At 52.4% G+C, this 15,229-nt stretch overlaps 1 protein-coding gene across 1 annotated transcript in view; it reads left to right on the forward strand.

Moving 5' to 3' along the window:
- The window catches only part of FA2H (fatty acid 2-hydroxylase), a 51,694-nt gene that overhangs the window by 17,348 nt on the left and 19,117 nt on the right, over positions 1-15,229 (forward strand). The window contains 1 exon segment of the mRNA XM_029211349.1: positions 11,749-11,841. Within this exon segment, the coding sequence (XP_029067182.1) occupies positions 11,749-11,841 (93 nt within the window).

A 15,229-nucleotide genomic window follows, 5' to 3' on the forward strand; every position in this document is an offset into this window, starting at 1 on the left:
GAGAAATGTGCAGTGGATTTGGAAGTTGTCAGGATAAATGAGGGTGGAAAAGAAGACAGGTTTAGAGTTCAACAGTCTTATGTTCTTGAACTCACTGTGTCACTGGAGGGAAGCCAGTCAACCTCTTGAACGTCAACATCCTCAGCTACAAATGGGAGAAGATTCCATGCCTGAGCAAGGGAGAGGGGGAAATTGCTTGAATAAGTAAAAAGAAGTAGTGGGTACAAGACAGGTTGTTTTTTGTTGTTGTTTTTATTGTTTTGTTTACACAACAGTTCAGTGGCTTTTATTGTTTCTGGCAATATAATCATTTGCCCTTTTGTAAACAAAGACAACAACAGTATTTTTCTTTCTTAAGTTATTAGATTACAAAAGGCACATTTAGGAATCTTGTCTCTGGAATAGAGATATATGAGGTTATTTGTAAATCAATGGTCTTGTTTCTCCTTTAATAAAACAGCAAAATAGTATTTTGAGATTAATCCTTACAGACGGAGTGTTACATCTGAAATTGGTTGTTTTATAGAAGTTGGGTCAGTCAGGAGATAACATATTTTAGATGGCTTAAGTGTGTCTTCCCTGTGGATAGCACATTCTGTAAGCCCACCTGAGGTGCCTTGAGGTCTAAGACTTGAGAGAGCACAGTCTAGAGATGTCCCGTGGAATCTGCAAAAGGCTAAACCTTGAGGAGTTCATTTGCTGCAGTTGCTAAGGCTGCTCATCAGAGTTGAAGCTCTGGTCCCACCCATCCTACCACTGCAGGCGAGGCAGGGTTTTGTAAGGCAGGACCAAGGAAGTGAGCCTCAGAGAGCTCCCCTGGTCCCCCCTGACCATGCCCAGGTCAACCTCCCCAGCACAGGCTCCCAGATGGAGTTTTCCCCTCGGGCTGTTCCAAATCCCCGAGTTCGGCTTTCATTGGGAAAAAACTGTGTCCACTTGACTCTTGGTGACTTCCTGGAAATGGTGCCCTCATCTAAGGTTAGAGGCTAGAGCAGAAGAGATCTGCCTGGATACAGATGTTCCATGGCAGGATTTGGTAGAGGATCAAGTTAGTAGCCTGAAAACTTGTGGGGTGCTATGGCGAGTTGTGAGTGGTAATTTACTAGTTTCAATCCACTGGCCCCCTTTTCTGATGTCTTGGAATGCCCACCTATGCTGGCTCCTGCTTCTGGTGACAAGGTTGCTGGTGATGTCATCCAAGGGGGCTCATTTCACGAGTAAGAACAATGCTGGGTCCACAGCAAACTGGCATCAAGGACCCAGGAGGCTGGGAATGTCTTGTCCACATCTCCACGTCTTCTGAGAGAGAGGTGTGGGGCACACCTCAGGTACAAGTTTCCTATTCCTACTCATTTTCTCTTTTCCTTTCATCTTCCTACCATGAATACAGGGAGAGTGGCTGGCAGAGCTAGCTGCCTTGCAGTGACTGGGCGAGTGGGATGTGGGTGTGCTTTGGGAGTTCTGTGGCTTGTCATTTGCTAGGCATGGATTTTGTTTGGGTTTGGGTTTTGTGCACATCAGGGGTTTATTTTAAATGTTTTAAGGCTTGGATAGGCCACAGGACTTGGCTGGTCCTGGCTTCTGATTTGGACCTCATCACACAGCAGCTTATTGGAGACAGAAGCAAGCAGGTCCTGCCGCCTTCATTTTCGCCCCATGTTTCTGGCTGCAGAAAACAACCAGCTCCAGGGAGGCTGCTCCCTGGGGGGCCCGGGGGTGGGCTTGTTAACACTGGCTTCTCCCCAAGGAAGCCTCTTGGTGTGGTTACGGTCCTCCTTCTTCCAGGACCTGCCTGGGCCGTGTGCAACCCAGGTATCCTGAGACACGTGGGCCTCTGGGCCTCCGTGGGAGGGGAGCAGCTGGACACAGGGCCTGGGGCACCCTCTCATTTCAGAAGAAGGGTTTTCAGGCCGAACCCAGGCCATGGGATAAAAGGCCATCTGTCTGTCCCTCGGTGCCCAGCCCTGGCTTTCCCAAACAACATTCCTTTATGCCGGCTCCCCCGCCTCCTGCAGCCCCCGCCCCGCTGCACACAGCCTCCTTTCACTGCCTCTGCAGTCGGCTTGTTTGTTTGCCGTGCAGAGGGCAGGCTTTTTGTTGTTCTCTTTTCTCTCCTCCTCATGCACCATCCAAGCACACCCTCTCTGGGGACGGTCTGGGGCACTAGAGAGGGGCTTGGGGGCTCAAGGCAGGGGCTTGGAGCATCCCAGTGAGTCCTCCCAGAGGGGATAGAAGAGGACACGGGAAGGACCTCGGCGGGGACAGCCCTGGAAGTGGATTCCTGGCTGGATCTCCCAGCAACTGTCTGCAAGTCCTTGAATCAGTGACTTGGTCCCTCTCTGCCTCCGTTTCCCTCATCCAGGGAACACGTCCTCAGGGAGAATTGTGTTGATCCCGATGAGATGTTGGCCACATGTGCAGGTGGTAATGGCACTCACCGTGGAGGTGGTGCAGCTGTCCCAGAAGCCTTGTGGCTGGGTGAGGGGTGGGGATCACCAAGTAGGCCAAGGTTTGCGCTAAAGGGGGTCGCGGTGCACCGGACCTCCCCCCACCCCAGTTCAGCCTGCCTCCCCAGCACAGTGCTTCCAGGTGCTGGGGAGTGACTTCCCAGGCCCCGAAGAAGGGGAGCAAGGCCACCCCTGGCTGCTAGACAGGGAACGGTGGGCTGGGGAGGGAGGTATAGTAAATCCCCTGCATACGAACGAGTTCCGTTCCAAGTGCACGTTCGTAAGTCCAATTTGTTCATGAGTCCAACAAAGTTAGGTAGGTACCCAACTAACACAATTGGCTATGTAGTACTGTACTGTAAAAGGTTTATAATACTTTTCAAACAGATAATACATAAAAAACGAACACAAAAAATAAAGACAACATTTTTAATCTTACAGTGCAGTCCCTTGAAAAGTACTGTAGTACAGTACAACAGCTGGCATCCAGGGGCTGGCATCGAGGGAACAGGCAAGAAGAGTTACTGACTGCAGGAGGGAGAGGAGGTGGGAGATGGTAGAGCTGAAGGATCGCCAGCAACAGGAGTTGGAGGGCAAGCTGCAGTTTCACTCACGCCTAACATTGACGGAACACACGTTTGCATCTTTGAAAGTTCTCAACTTGAAGGTTTGTATGTAGGGGACTTGCTGTACTCGAATGCCTACTCCTCCCAGCGCCGTCTGTGTGGGCTGCCACCAAGGGCCTGGCAGGAAATCTGTGCTGATTGCAAGACCCTGGTTTCTGCCACCTCCTCAGATCTTGTCTCCACATCTCCTTGGACGCCTCCATCATTTGTTCTTATTCCTGGCTGGATTCCTTCTCCTTCTGTGGCCCTGAGGCAAACCCAGGAGAAACTAGTTCAGCTTGGATTCGTTTGCTATCGCTGACATAACCAAGTCCCACACCCTGGGTGGCTTAGGCAACAGAAATTTACGTGTCCCAGTTCTGAAGGCTAGGTGTTCTGAAGTTCTGAAGGAGACCGAGGTGTGGCAGGCTTGGTTCCTAGCGAGGGCTGTGGGAGAGACTCTGTCCCAGGCCTCTCCCTAGCTCCTGGTACTTTGTTGGTAATCTTTGGCGGTTTGGCCCTTGCAGACGCTTCACCCTGATCTCTGCCTCCCTCTTCACACGGTGTCCTCAGTGTGTGTGTCTGTTTCCAAATTTCACCTCTTTATAGGGGCACCAGCCACATTGGATTAGGGCCCACCCTAATCACTTCACTTTAACTAATCACACCTGCAGTGACCCTAGTTCCAAATAAGGTCATGTTCTGATGGACTTGGGGTTAGGACATCAACATAGGAATTTAGAGGTGGGGTGGGCATGCGGAGGATCGAATGAATCCTCCCTGGAGGGAACATCCTTGGTGCACAGCTGCGTCTCTGCTGCGATTCCCTCACCCTCACGGATTTGTCTCCCTTCCAGACACTATGAGGGGGAAGAGCGCTGGTAAAACTCCGCATCCACCACCCACTTCTGCTTCCAGACAGCCTGCCTCCTCTCGGCTGGCCTAGAGGGAGAAAGAGGCCCTGGTTGCCCTTCGTTGAGCCTTGCTGGGGCTCTGGTCCTCTCAGTGCTGCCCGCCTGTCACCAACCCACTCAGGGCATTGGTACAGCTGGGTGGGTGCACGTGGGCTCCCCGTGGATTCCCTGTTGTGGGAACAGGAGGACAAAACCCTTGCTCTTGCCCGTCCACACCCATCCTTCTCTGAGGCTGTCCTGGGGGCAGGAGGGCTGCAGCTCACCCAGGCTTTTCAAACTGGCGGGCTAAGGGCTGTGTTTGTATTCAGGCAGGTTGGTTTGGCCCACATCGTGTGTTTGTTTTAAACATGCGTCAGATTTTGAAATCTGGAGATTTCACAGAGAAATCTAGTTTTCCAGTTTTTCTTAGAAGTCGGAAGGTCTGACAACACTGGACCCCATCCTCACCTGACCTGAACCTCAGTCGGGGCTGCCCCCTTTCAACGGGGTGTGACCCCCTCCAGTTTGCTGCAGTCCCCTCCATTCCCCACAGCCTCCCCCATGCCAAGACCCCACGACAATGACCACAGATTACTGCACGTGTTGCATTTCTTTTTTTCTCTGTACTGCTGTCTCTAGCAAAAGGGCTCCCTCATGTTTTTGCTTGTCTTTTGTTTCTTGGTGCCTCGTGTTTTAAGAAAAAGGAGAGTGAGCATCTTTCCTCATAGAAGTAAAGAATAATCCTATGTATTTAGCCAAAAATAAATAAATAAAAATAAAATTAAAAAAAAAAAGTTCGCAGAGACTTCCCTGGTGGCTCAGTGGTTAAGAATCCACCTGCCAATGCAGGGGACACGGGTTCAATCCTTGGTCCGGGAAGATCCCACATGCCGCAGAGCAACTAAGCCTGTGAGCCAGAACTACTGAGCCTGCGAACCACAACTCCTGAAGCCTGTGCACCTAGAGCCTGTGCTCCACAACAAGAGAAGCCACCACAATGAGAAGCCCGCGCACCGCAACAGAGAGTAGCTCCCTCTCGCCACAACTAGAGAAAGCCCATGCGCAGCAACGAAGACCCAACACAGCCAAAAATAAATAAATAAAAAATTTTTTAAAAGTTAATTTAAAAAAAAAAAAGAATATTCCTATATGTTTAGTCCGCAAACGAAATGGGTCTGTATTATGAGCCACACTCTGCCTGCTTCATTCATTGAAGGCACCTGCCCACCTTCTGAGGACAGAGCAAGAACTCGGGGTGCCTTTGCCAGAGAGAAGCACTTCTTGTTCCAAGAGGAAGATCCTCAGGTCACAAAGCAAGTTGATGAGGGAGGCTGGTCTAGAACTTTGTCTCTTCATTAAAGCTGAATCTGCAGGGTCTGGACTAGATGGTCGGACCCGGATTCTTCCCCTGAGGGCTGCCTCCCTGAGAGACAGGCATGTTGGGGGAACTGGCTGGAGCCTCAGCAAGCTGGCAGGGGACAACTCCTGGGTCCTCTGTGAGTTCAGGTACGAGGGCATTGAACCCAGTGTGAGAGAGGAGGCGGCGGCCGAGGGAGCCCAGGAGAGGGGGCGGTGGTGTCAGCAGGACCATCTCCATGAGACAAGAGCAGCGGCTTGGGCTGACCTGAGAGGACATCATGATTCATTAGCAGCCGGGAACTGGCACTGTACTGGGAGAAAATAGGCCTGGTGCTGCTGTTTCATTGGCTTCTTTCCTTGCAGCCTTGGACTGTGGCTGGGAAGATCTAAGGAGATCAAAATGCCCTCCTCACCTCCTCCCCCATATTGCCCAGCATGTCCAGTGGTTCCCAGCTCAGGGTGGGCAGTGCCCGCCTACCTAGTCTCCTTAGCAGGGCACATTGACCTTCTCCCCTCAAGTAGGCATCCTGCCTGCCTGGGCCCCCAGACCCTAAACAGGCCACCATCTACTCAAATATACCATTCAGCACGTATTCAGGTGCTGACCCCGTGCCAGCTGCCAGGAGCAGAGCAGTGAGCAAAGCATCAGGGTCTCTACCCTCATGGAGGTTGCATTCTGGCTTGGGAGGCAATCACAGGGAAATGCATAGGAAAGCAAGATGCTTTCAGCCCCTGAACTATCGATACTTTGCTAGGCTCACCAGCTTCTCCCAAACAGCCTTGGGCCTGACCATAAATGTGCTTCTAGCCAGGTCTCCTGCCTGCCTTCCCAGGATGGAAAGGTCAGCAGGGCTCAAGAGGAGGGGTGGGGTCTTCAGCTCCATTCTTGCTCCCCTGGGACAATCTTGTGTCCCTCGGGTAGACCCTCTAGGAAAGCTGTCATCTGACACAGGTGGGTTGGACGCCGCATGTCAAGCCACATCCATCAACACTTGGGCTGATTATTCTTGTGAAAGCCATTGTGAGTCTGACTACAGAATTACTCACTTCCCTTCCCCAAAGTCTGTAGCTAATGCAATCTGAAGGCAGGACCCAGAACAATTTCCAAAACCTGGAAAAGAGTACATGTATTCTTCACTTGCCGCTGCTTTTTGGTTTTCAAAGGTTTTTGGTTTTCAGGCTTGCTTCCAGGATCAGGAGAGTCTTTTAAATAATGCATTGTGGAAGTTTCCAAGAAACTTTTTTTTAAAAGTCTTTTAGAGTCTGAGTTGTACCCTAGTCCCTAGGAATGACCTTTACATACTTCTGATTCATAGATGGTGTTTGCCCATGGAATTCAAGGGTGAGCCTGGCTCAACCATAAAATAAACACGAGGCAGGGAAGTCTGGAAACCATGGCTCAGATCAGTGTGTGTGGTGTGGCGGCTCCCAGCAGGACTCGCTTCCTGGAACACCCGCCCTCTGCCCTGGTTCGGATGGGAGCAGCCCCCGAGTGGGAATGGGAGACCTTTTGAAAACTCACAACTAGACCCTAGAAAAAGAGTCAATAAAAGACGCACTAGAGGACACTTCCTTGTACCTGAGGGCATTTTTGCTTCTGGCAGCGCCCATGTGCTGCTTGCTCTGGTTCTCCTTGAAATCTCCTCCCGTATTGGAGCTGTGTACAATCTTGTGGTTAATAAACCTGGGCTCCTGCCATGGAGGGCTGTGGTCCCGTTGAGGCCACCCAGAAAGCACCTTGGTTGTATTATCTGTCTGCGATCTATTGGCCAAAAGCCTATCACCCACGACATGACTGCCTGGTGGTTCCAGGACCCTCAAGTTGTGATTAGCTGGGGTGGCAGGAGGACAGGAGGAAACAGCCCCGTCCGTCTTCCTCTCCTTTCCCCACCCTCCATGGCAGCGCACGGCCCGTGCCAGCCTTCAGACAGGTGCTGGTGCAGGATTCAAGGGCAGCATCTTGGGAGAGTCCCTGACTGCTCAGGGCTGGGGAAGCAAGCTGGTGAGCCTGGTGCTGGGCAGGAGCCACTCCCCTTCCTCCTGGCTCTCAGGAAAGAGGCAGAGAGCCACGGGGATCCTCCCTCCATTTCCCTCATTCCACCCGGAATATTTCCAGCTGAATGACAACAACAACAACAAAAAACGCTTGACAGTTCTGTTTTCATTTTCAGCCAACATCTCTCTGTGAAACTGGATTTTTAGTAATTTGTTAAGAAAACCTTGGAACTGGAACAAAGAGAGCATTTGACCTACTTCCTGTTACACAGAGACTAGAGACCCACACTGACCACCATGAACCAAGAAAACAATGATGTACAATTAATGCTCACAAAATTTTAGGTTGTAATTTCTTCTGCATTAATAAATATTTTTAAATGGAACCTTTTTTTTTTTTAATCCCCCTATAAATTTGCCAAATGCCCTTCCTTGGGAAGAACTGCCTTTTATTCTGCAAGCATGTGTTTCCTACCTATTTCTTTCATTTATGAAATGCTGCTGCTAATTTTAAAAATATTTTTTAATATATGTTTTTTCATGTATTTATTTTATTTACTCTCTTTTTTTGGCTGCATTGGGTCTTTGTTGCTGCGCACGGGCTTTCTCTAGTTGAGGCGAGCAGGGGCTACCCTTCATTGCGGTGCGTGGGCTTCTCATTGCGGTGGCTTCTCTTATTGCAGTTGCAGAGCACGGGCTACAGGCGCGTGGGCTTCAGCAGTTGTGGCGCGTGGGCTCAGTAGTTGTGGCTCACAGGCTCTAGAGCACAGGCTCGGTAGTTGTGGCGCACGGGTTTAGTTGCTCCGTGGCACATGGGATCTCCCCAGACCAGGGCTCAAACCTGTGTCCACTGCATTGGCAGGCGGATTCCCAACCACTGCGCCACCAAGGAAGCCCCTTTTTTAATATTTTTATTTGGCAAAATAAGATGCTGGTAATTTCATGTCAGACTAATGTACTTTCAGTTCTGCTCATGCCTATCCTGTGGACTACCCTTGGCCAAAGGGCACTGAGAATATATGGCCCAGATTATTGGACTTTGACCCTTGTGTCTGGGCACCACCCCAGCCAGCCCGGGTGGCATTCTAAGATGGTGTGTTCAGTGTCCTGGGCGACCTCTCTCTTCCAAGCAGGTGTGCTCACCCCCCATTCTTTATATATTTCCAAGGAGCATAAGCCTGGCAGAGTTTCAGGGCTCCACCCTGAACAACATGGTCAGGATCCCCTGAGGTTCCTGCCACATCTCAGGGGTCTGGAGTGTCAGGGGATCGTGGCTATGTTGCAAAGAGCCAACACTGAAACATGATCCACTCGAGAAGTATGAGTGGAGATATAATATTTTCAAGAGCCCACCCTAGGTAACTTGAAGAGAGGAAACAGTAGTTTCCTAGCCTGTTAGAATCTATTGTTTGTCCACCATTGGACAAACAAGATCATGGGCCGAACATGCAAAAACAATAAGAGGAAGGAAATTGTAAATACCAACTGAGGCAGTGGGACACATGGAAAGTGTGACTTTTTTTAAAGTTGGAAAATGAAGAGCTCATTTCTGGCTAGAATGGTTAGGGAAGAAGTACATGGTTGTCGAGAGAATATTCTGGAGCCCAGCTGCGGCTCTACCCCTCATTAGCTGTGGGGCTCCTTCATGCCTCGGCCTTCTCATCCATCAAGTGGGAATAATAACCATGCCTGCTTCATATGGCTGTTATGTGCAGATGAAAGGGCCGGGCACATGGTAGGCCTTTGTGACTATTAACCGTTGTCATCATGCTAGATAGGATGGCACATGAGAAGAAAAACGCGAGGCATGTTTAGAAAATGGCAAGTCATCCCTACCGGTGAGAGGGAAAAATTAGGCTTAATTCAAAGGCGTGACAGGAGAAGAGCTTGGAAATACAGGGGAAAGACGTTAAATACAAGGAAGTCAAGGATAAGCCGACCTACAGAGGAGGATAGCGTGTTCCCTCTTAGGAAAGTGGTCAGAGGGTCAGACTATAATGTCAGCTGTTGGAAACGTACTCCCGGAGCAAGGAGCAGGACCAGTGTTAGAGAGACGTTGCAGTCTTCTGAGCTGATGTGTGATTGGCACGTTGCAGATGTTCAAACACCTATGTCTGTGGATGAGTGGGTGACAGCAGTGGGTGTGGATCAGATCCTTGTAGGAGGGAGGAATTAAGGGAAGAGGCAGGGGACCATAGTGATACTTCACTGAGACCACCAGCCCCTGAAGAGGAGGCAGATGTGGAACCAGGGCTTCCGTCCCCGCAAACTCCCCTCGATGATCCCATTTCTTAGGGTTTCTTTGGTTTCCGCCGCCTTCTGCCCTCGTGTCCATCACTACTCCGGGCATCCCAGCCTTCATCACAGTGGGTCTGCAGGTCCAGCTCACCTCCTGGGCCACACAAGCTCTCCACACCACGCCAGCAGCAGCAGTCCATGAAAAAAGCTTCAGGTGGCTATAAGCTAAGTGAACGAGCCGCATAAGATGGAGGTCAAAGTGCCAATGGGAGCTCAGTTCCCATGGCCTGAAATAGGATGTTCCATGTGAGGGAGGCATGAGCCCTGCTGGGTTCTGGCATGGTCCCATCACACCCACCTTGGAAGAGGAGCCGGAACCAATCATTATGCTTAGAGACCCTGTTATGTCCTAAGAGGGTCTTGTGGAAAAGCAGATGGCAGTGGTCCTCATGTATGTAGAAGCTGCCAGGCGAAAATGAGCCTGTACAGTCCTAGAGGGGAAGAGCCAGGAGTGGTCCCTGGAAACTGAGGCAGCCAGCTGAGCAGAAGGGAGACTTTCCTAAGGACTCGAGCTCTCAGAAAACAGCTCAGCCTTAAGTGACCAGAAGCACGGGCTGGATAGATGAGGGCTCTGTGCCCAGTGCTGAAAAGTGATGACCCTTTCTTCTGCTTCCAGTTGTTGCTTAGGTGCACGTGCCCCAAACAGATCTGTGTCTGCCACTCAGGGATGTCTGAAAAGTGTAGCGCAGACAAAAACATCAAATGCTAATTCGAGTGATAACCCCTTCCCTGCTTGGGATGGGTGGACCCCAAGACAAGCCTTCTGTGCAGAGAGACGCATGGAGTTGTAGTGAATGAGAGGGGTTGGAGGTGCAGAGAAGGATTAGATCACCCTACTTAAGAAAGGACTTGGGGTGAACAGGAGAAAAGAACTACCCAGGAGGGAGGGAGAACCAATAGGTCCATGATTGGAGGCGCTCGGAGGTATTTTAAGGGTAGAACAGAATTAGAAGGGACAAGATTCTTATATGACATTTATTTTTGATACTTAGGGAGTTTCCTTGTATGAAATACTATAAAATCCACTCCATCCTCAAGAGGTCATCAGAGATGCTTTTGAGAAGAATTCAGGTATTAGCATGGTGACAAAGACTAAAAATACTGAGATACCCAGACCAAGACAGGACCATGAAAGCCCGCTTTTACTTGGGTTACATATGGGTTTTCCCAGAAACTGACAGCGTCACTGTCACCATCAAGTTCTCTTCATTCATTTGGAAGCAAAAAATGTAAGAATCGTAGCAACAGAAACCCCAACTGGCTGCTCAAACACTCTTCTTGGGTTCTTGCCAATATCCAGGTTCGCAAGGGCCCCTTCTCCATGGCCACCACAGCTTCCTTTAGTCACAGGGACTCAGAGGACACCCCCCACCATTGGTAAGCACTCTCCCCACCTTCCTGGAGGGAAGCCTGCATTTTACCTACGTGCCGGCCTGCCCTCTCCGGCCTCACCCCACGTGACGTCAGGGCCAGCTGGAGCCATGTGATTTTCCCAGTACATTCCATTTCCTTCTGCCTTTGCCTCTTTGCTCCTTCCATTTGACCTTGAGCCCATCTGGGTTCTCCTCTGCCAGTCCCGCCCCACGTGTGGCCGCTGACCCACACCTGGGAGTTCCTGGAGGGACGGCTCCCTCACGCTCTGCTCCCTTTCTTTCTTGTGGGCATGTGGACCTAGCTGCCCAGCCTGTGGCCCACGAGCTCTGTAGAATTACCAGGAAGAGAGGCAGGTGATGTAGTCATTGGGCGTGACCCAGTGAGCCTGCCAGGTCCCCTGGGTGCCACCCTGTGACTCTTTACCTGACACCTGTCAGGGGCCTGGGGAAAGGCTGGCAGGGATCTCCTGGGCCAGGGCATTCCCACTCACTGCTCCCATTTCCCTCCAGTCTCTCTGCCAGCTTCTATCCTCCCCCAGATCTTTTGCCTCTTGTTTTTATGGGTATTCTTTTCTTTTTCAGAGAGAAGAAAAGTGCAGAGAATAAGACCACCCACATCAGTGTCTACCCTTTTTCAAGTGCACTCGATGCCCTTGATTTCCGCCCACCCTGCCCTGCCATGGTGCTCCCACCACTCCTGACTGCCTCATCGTGGGGCAGTTGGGGGTTCTCTTCCTTCGCCCACTGTGCGTAATCCCCTTGTGTCTCCTCTCCCCAGGGTTCCGTGGAGAATGGGGCTGTGACCTCTGCAAGCACTCAGAAGACAGACCCTGCGATGGAGCCGAAGCTCAAAGCAGTGGACTGGGACAAGGTAGTGGGCACAAGACTGGGTGGGGTGGTGGTCAGGGCTCCCAGGGCCGAGGACAGGGTGCGTGGAGCCACAGGCTATGGTTATTCATGACGTTTGCCCAGGGAAGATGAGGACCGAGGAGCAGGTGCCCACAGCTCACAAGCACGACCTGGGGCAGCAAACCTGGGCTGAGGTTATGGTGGGTCTGGGGCAACGACACACAAGATCTGTGCAGAGCCAGGCTCCAAAGACCCCAGAGGGAGGTCTCCCACAGGGACCCCTGCAGCTGAGAAGGGCACGATGACAGGGTCAGGAGGCCTAGACACGCCCAGCTTGGCCAGTGCACAAGGCAGAGCTGCCCCAGGTGCCGGCGACCACTCGCAGGAGTGACCGGCACGGGAGCCTGCGGAGGCCGGCCGGGAAAGGGCTGCAGCCTTCTGTAGCATGTGGCTGCGGAGCCTGATGACAAACCTCTCTTGGTGCTGGGAGACCAGCATCTTGCTGTGATTAGGCACACCCATTTTCTGGCTAGGGAAGTCCTAGAGGAGCTGGGTAGTCACAGGTGGCAGTGGAGTCAAGAGGAGGGAGGGGTAGCATTGCCTGGGGGTTCTGGAGAGAACCAGACCTGGGTGTCATTTCCCTCCAACCTGGGTCATAGGACTTTCTCAATGTTATGTCGCCATTTCCTCCTGTAATAGACATAAGTGTGTATGTCTATAAATGTCCCCGACCTGTGCTGGACACTGGGAACAAGAGACCAACAGGACAGGCCATTGCTTTCAGGGAGCTCACAATCTGGTGTGGAAGGCAGATCTCCCCCCAAACATGTTATTACAACATGGGGAGATGCAAGAACCACACCCAAGGGACACAGGTGACCAGAGGAGGCCCCCACTGATTGTTTGCTGGGCCCCTTTTGCCAGGACTCCTGAGGCCCTGACCCCAGGAACTCAGAGATGGCATCTGTCACGTGGGAATCGCCTCTGCCTCCGGGGAAGCCCATCAGCCCAGGGCTAAGACGCCTTCGGGTGCTTCACTAAAGAGGCCGGGACAAGTTGTCCTGTGCTCCATCCCCTTCAAGCAGGCCTGTGACCGAAAGGGAAATTGAAGGCCATCAAGGGGAAAGGCTTGCATAGGCCACGCAGTATGTTCCCAGAGGGCTCACTGGACCTGGTCTCCTGACCTTGACGCCGGACTCAGCCACGATTGCTCATTGCCCAGGCCAGGGGCACAGGTTGAGGGTCTCAGTACAAACGGCTGACTTCTCTGGAAACTTTGGGGACCTGGGCTTGTTCTGCACGAGGGCAGGATGGAGGGGGAGACAGCCAGCTTGAATGGGACAAGGATCCTGGAAGCTGGTGGAGTCAGGACCTCGACTTGAAAAAGGAGGAGCTGTGGTGGGAGACGAGGAAGGTGTGGGGATGAAGGTAGGACCAGAGAGTGAGCTGCAGCATGTCGAGCTCTGGGCTCAGCAGCCAGTGGACGGTGCTGAAAGGACCACGTGAAGAGGGGTCCTTGGGGCCAGCATCTGTGGGCTTGGCTTAGGGGTTGAAGGTTGGAAAGAAAATACTCTACAGAGAGCTGAGCAGGCCTGGGGTGGGGAGGCAAGAAAGAATCATCCTAGAAGGGAGGGGACTGTCACATGAGCCTGGCTGGGGACTGGCAGATCACTGCTCAGGGGAGGGGTCCTCCCAGTTTCCCTGGGCTGCCCTGGGCACAAGGCAGAGGGATCAAGTCCCCCAGGCCTGTTCCGCCATCCACCCCGCCCCTACCCAAGGGGAAGAGAGACCTCCCCTCCCCCTCCTCCCCGGGCCCTGCCCAGGCTCCTCTCCAGCACATCCTGGTCATACCTGACTCACCTTCCCCACCTCTGTCATTCTCTCTCTCTCACACACACTCTCTCTCTTCCTCCTCTCCCTCTTCCTTTGTCCCTGGGCTGAGAGAGAGGGGCAAGGCCTGGCCCAAGAGGTGGTGTGGAGACCCACTGGGAGCAATGGGGGGTCAGCTTCATGCCTCCCCCAGGCCCTGAGAAGACCCAGCTCGAGGAACTCACTTCCCAGGGAGAGCGGACAGTGCTTTCCTTGCTTTTTTCCCCTTTTTTATTCATCTACCACGTGGTCAGTCCCAGCCCCTTTGCGGGGAGATGAGAGGCTGGGAGACCCCCCATCTGTTTCTGACCCAGGCCAGGGTCTGAACCTTGAGGAGCTCTAGAGAAAGGCCAAGAGGCAGCAGCTTTGTCTCAGCTGGGGGTCCGGGGCCTGGGGTGGACTTGCCAAAGGTAACCCTTCATGTTTTGCATTCACGGGAAGCCCCTCTAGGTGCTGCTAAGGAAGGGAGTCTTGGTTACCATGGCCCAGCCTCCCTGGTTCTAGAAGCTGGGGGACAGAGTCAGCCATGCTGGAAAGAGTGAGGGAAACTGGGATGGGGGTGCTGGGGCAGAGAGTGGAGGGCGGAGGGTTCTGAAAAGACAGGAGAAAAGGCCGGGAAGCAAGCCCGGGGCGCCCTGCCCTGCTTAGAGGTGCAGTATCATCTGACTCTCGAGCTCTGCATGGGATTTTATGGGAACAATTTCTGAATCATACCTTGCATCACCTCTTGGGCAGGACCCAAGTTTCCTTGTGGGACAAGAAACCAGGTTGTATCTCCTTACCCCACACTACGCCCTACATGTCTCTCCCTGATTCCTGGAACCCAGCCAGCTCGGAAGCTACCCCAGTAGAGGTAGACAGAGCGCCCACTGCTCCTGGCTTCTGGGCACACCAGTTCCATTTGTCCCACGGCCTCTTTTGCTCCTTCACTGTGTCCTTGGCAGGGCTTCCCATTAGGGGGCCAGGGTCCTGGGAACCAGATTGAACTAGTGTGATTTGAGGGGTTTGCAGAACCCCCTGCCCAGATCCCCCTGGACAGCTAACGGGACAGTTAACGGGAGTTAACACTGGGTTAACTCTTCGTTCATTGAGCTCTTACCCTGTGCCAAACACAGGATAAGAGCTTTAGGCTAAGCACTTTAATGATACTATCTTTTATCAACAACACAAGGTGATAATGATCCTGATTTAACTAATGAGGAAGTTCTTCAGCCCAAGGTCAAAGTCACTCTGCTGGTTAGCGTAGGGGATCACAGCTGAGCCCCCTGCCCTGCCCCCTCCATGTGTCCTGGAGCCCTTCCACCCTGGTGGCTGGCCAAGAATAAGACCTTGAGGCCTGTGACTGGGAGGGGGGTGTGGCAGAAGGCAGGGAGGAGGCCAAGCAGGTACTCAGGGAGGTGTCTTCAAAACTTGGCACCTCCTCTCTGCATCCTGCTTCCCTCAGGCTCCTGGAGAGGCCGCCAACAGGTGTCACAGAGCAAACTGCAGCGCGCGCACACACACACACACACACACACACACACACACACACACACACACAC

The sequence above is a fragment of the Monodon monoceros genome, unplaced genomic scaffold (genome assembly GCF_005190385.1).
Source record: "Monodon monoceros isolate NGI ecotype Baffin Bay Population unplaced genomic scaffold, NGI_Narwhal_1 Super_Scaffold_10, whole genome shotgun sequence".
Taxonomy (NCBI): Eukaryota; Metazoa; Chordata; class Mammalia; order Artiodactyla; family Monodontidae; genus Monodon; species Monodon monoceros.